At 48.5% G+C, this 2,500-nt stretch overlaps 1 protein-coding gene across 13 annotated transcripts in view; it reads right to left on the reverse strand.

Annotated features, from left to right (window-relative positions):
• Nost (Nostrin) overlaps positions 1-2,500 on the reverse strand; it is a 168,077-nt gene that overhangs the window by 18,090 nt on the left and 147,487 nt on the right. For all 13 annotated transcript variants that reach the window (XM_086554174.1, XM_086554165.1, XM_086554163.1 and 10 more), the window contains one exon: positions 2,313-2,398. In XM_086554174.1, coding sequence (XP_086410300.1) covers positions 2,313-2,398 — 86 coding nt within the window. The remainder of the gene's footprint in view (positions 1-2,312; positions 2,399-2,500) is intronic.

Below are 2,500 nucleotides of genomic sequence, written 5' to 3' on the forward strand. Positions count from 1 at the left end.
CAATGCCCCCGGGGAAAGAAATAGTGTATTTTAAAGGTTTTGTTCGTTTTTTTTCCCATGCCCCCTTTTGACCTTATCGAAAACCCTTTTAAGGTCACCCCCCCGTATGCTTTTTTCCCCCAAAAGAAGAGTGACTCATTCAAACACCTATTACGTGATCACGTTTTTTATGCTCATGTTCTTGTTTTTTTTTTTACTTTTTTTGTTATTGTTCTGCCTTTTATTTAAGTTACATTCTCGTTCGATTTTTGTCTTCTTTTGGATTTTATTTTTTTTCGATAACAATTCTTATCTATTTTACACATACATACATACACACACATAATCAACTAATCCCCCACCCCTACCCCTACCCTTACCCCTACCCCTACTCCCACTCCCACCCCCTCCCCCATCACACACACACACACACACACACACACACACACACACACACACACACACACACTCCTACATACAATCGCGATCAGTACAGTTACTCATTCATCTTCCCATTTTCTTTGTGAGAAGGTAAAGGTCAGCGGCTGCCTAAAGAAAATGGGCTTTGCAATGTCGAACAACAGACGGAGTCGTCAAACTGGGTCAGATCGCTTTGTTGTTTCGAATCAGCTGGGGAGTTCTGTATACACAAGGCCCTCCCCCCTGTGGTCTCAAGTTTATTTTCAGTGTTGTGTACACGCTTCGGGTCAAAGGGGCGGGCATGACACAGACGCATTCTGACGCACACACACGCACACACACACACGTACACTCCAAACACTCTGCGCACGTTAGTTGATTTGTCATACACATACACATTCACATACATAAGTTTTTTTTTGGAAAAATTGTACTCATTACTTTAACTCTCTCTGTCTTTGTCTCTGTCTCTCTGTCTGTCTGTCTGTCTGTCCGTCCGTCTCTCTCTCTCTCTCTCTCTCTCTCTCTCTCTCTCTCTCTCTCCCTCTCTATCTCTCTCCCTCTCCCTCTTTATCTCTCTCCCTCTCCCTCTCCTTCTCCTTCTCCCTCTCTCTCCCTTCCTTCCTCCCCCCCCTCCCTCCCTCCCTCCTTCCCTCTGTCTCTCTCCCCCCCTCACTCCTTTCCCTCCCTTTCCCTTCTCCTCCCTTCCCTCTCCTCTCCCCTTTCCTCCTTCCCTCTCCCCCCTCTTTCTCTCCCTCCCCCCCTCCCTCCTCCCTCCCTCCCTCCTTCCCTCTGCCTCCCCCTCCTCTCTCGCCCACCCGCTCTCCATCCGTTTGCCTCCCTCCCTCCCCCACTCTCTCTCTCTCTCTCCCTCTCCCTCTCCCTCTCCCTCACAAAGCGAAATACGGTACATTCACGCTCGCACGATCCCATGTTCTATGCTTACAATATAGAAAACGGTTCCCTGATCAGCCAGTCGTATCTTGACCCACGCGCGCACACATTGGCTTCTCGCTCTGACGTGTGCCTCTAAATGCGCCCTTATTTGCATGACTTATTTACTTAGAAGAGTTACTTATAAGCTTCCGGTGATTTGATCCGCCCGGCCGTTCATCTGAGGGTTGTTCACTTCGCGGGGGGATACGAGCGTGATTGATTTTGTTCACTTAAACCCTCTGTGTCTGTTTTTATTTATTTTTTTCTCTCTCTCTCTCTGTCAGTTCTTTCACTCTGTCTTGTTGTTCTTCTTTTTCTTCCCCTTCTCTTCTTACTTGATTTATCAGTTACTTCCACTTTCATCTATTTTTGCTTCCTCTTCTTCTCTCGCTTTTATTCTTGTTTTTTGTCTTCGAAACTTTTCATTCGACCCTTCCTTTACATTTTTCTTAGTTCCTTTACCCGTTCTTTATATTCCTCCACCCTCTCTTCCTCTCCTTTCTCCTGTTTGTTGTTGTTCTTGTTTTTTCTCTTCTATTTTTTTTTCTTCTCCTCCTCCTCCTCCTCCTCCTCCTCCTCCTCTTCTTCTATTTCTTCGTCTTCTTCTTCTTCTTCCTCCTCTTCCTCCTCCTCCTCCTCCCCCTCCCCCTCCACCTTTCCCCTCCATCCTCCTCCCCCTCCCCCTTTCCCCTCCTCCTCCTCCCCCTCCTCCCTCTACCTCCCTCCTCCTTCCTCCTTCCTCCACCTCATAGAACCCCCCCACCCCACCCCACCTCCACCCCCACCCCTTCCACCACCGCCCAAATACCTCGTTCCCTCCCCCTCCCCCTCCCTCCCCTTCCCTCCTCCTCCTCCACCTCGTAGATCCCCGTCCCCCTATACCCCCTCCACCACCACACAAGTATAAAGTGTTTTAGTTAGTTAGTTGTAGTTATTTTTTTAAAGTCGGTAGTTTGTGTTAGTTTCACAACCTTTACCTCTCGTTCATGATGGCGGCCAGCTCCTTGCAGAACTCCCCCCCGGACTTGATATACCGCCGGAGCTCGTCGAAGCCATTGTGGCCCTGCGATGGAGAGAGAGAGAATGGTCAGTGAAGGATTGGTGTAGAAGGTAGGATGAGTACTGATTAGTGAAGGATTGGTGTAGAAGGTAGGATGAGTACTGA

The sequence above is a fragment of the Penaeus japonicus genome, unplaced genomic scaffold (assembly GCF_977035675.1).
Source record: "Penaeus japonicus unplaced genomic scaffold, GWHDUDI00000001_assembly GWHDUDI00000029, whole genome shotgun sequence".
Taxonomy (NCBI): domain Eukaryota; kingdom Metazoa; phylum Arthropoda; class Malacostraca; order Decapoda; family Penaeidae; genus Penaeus; species Penaeus japonicus.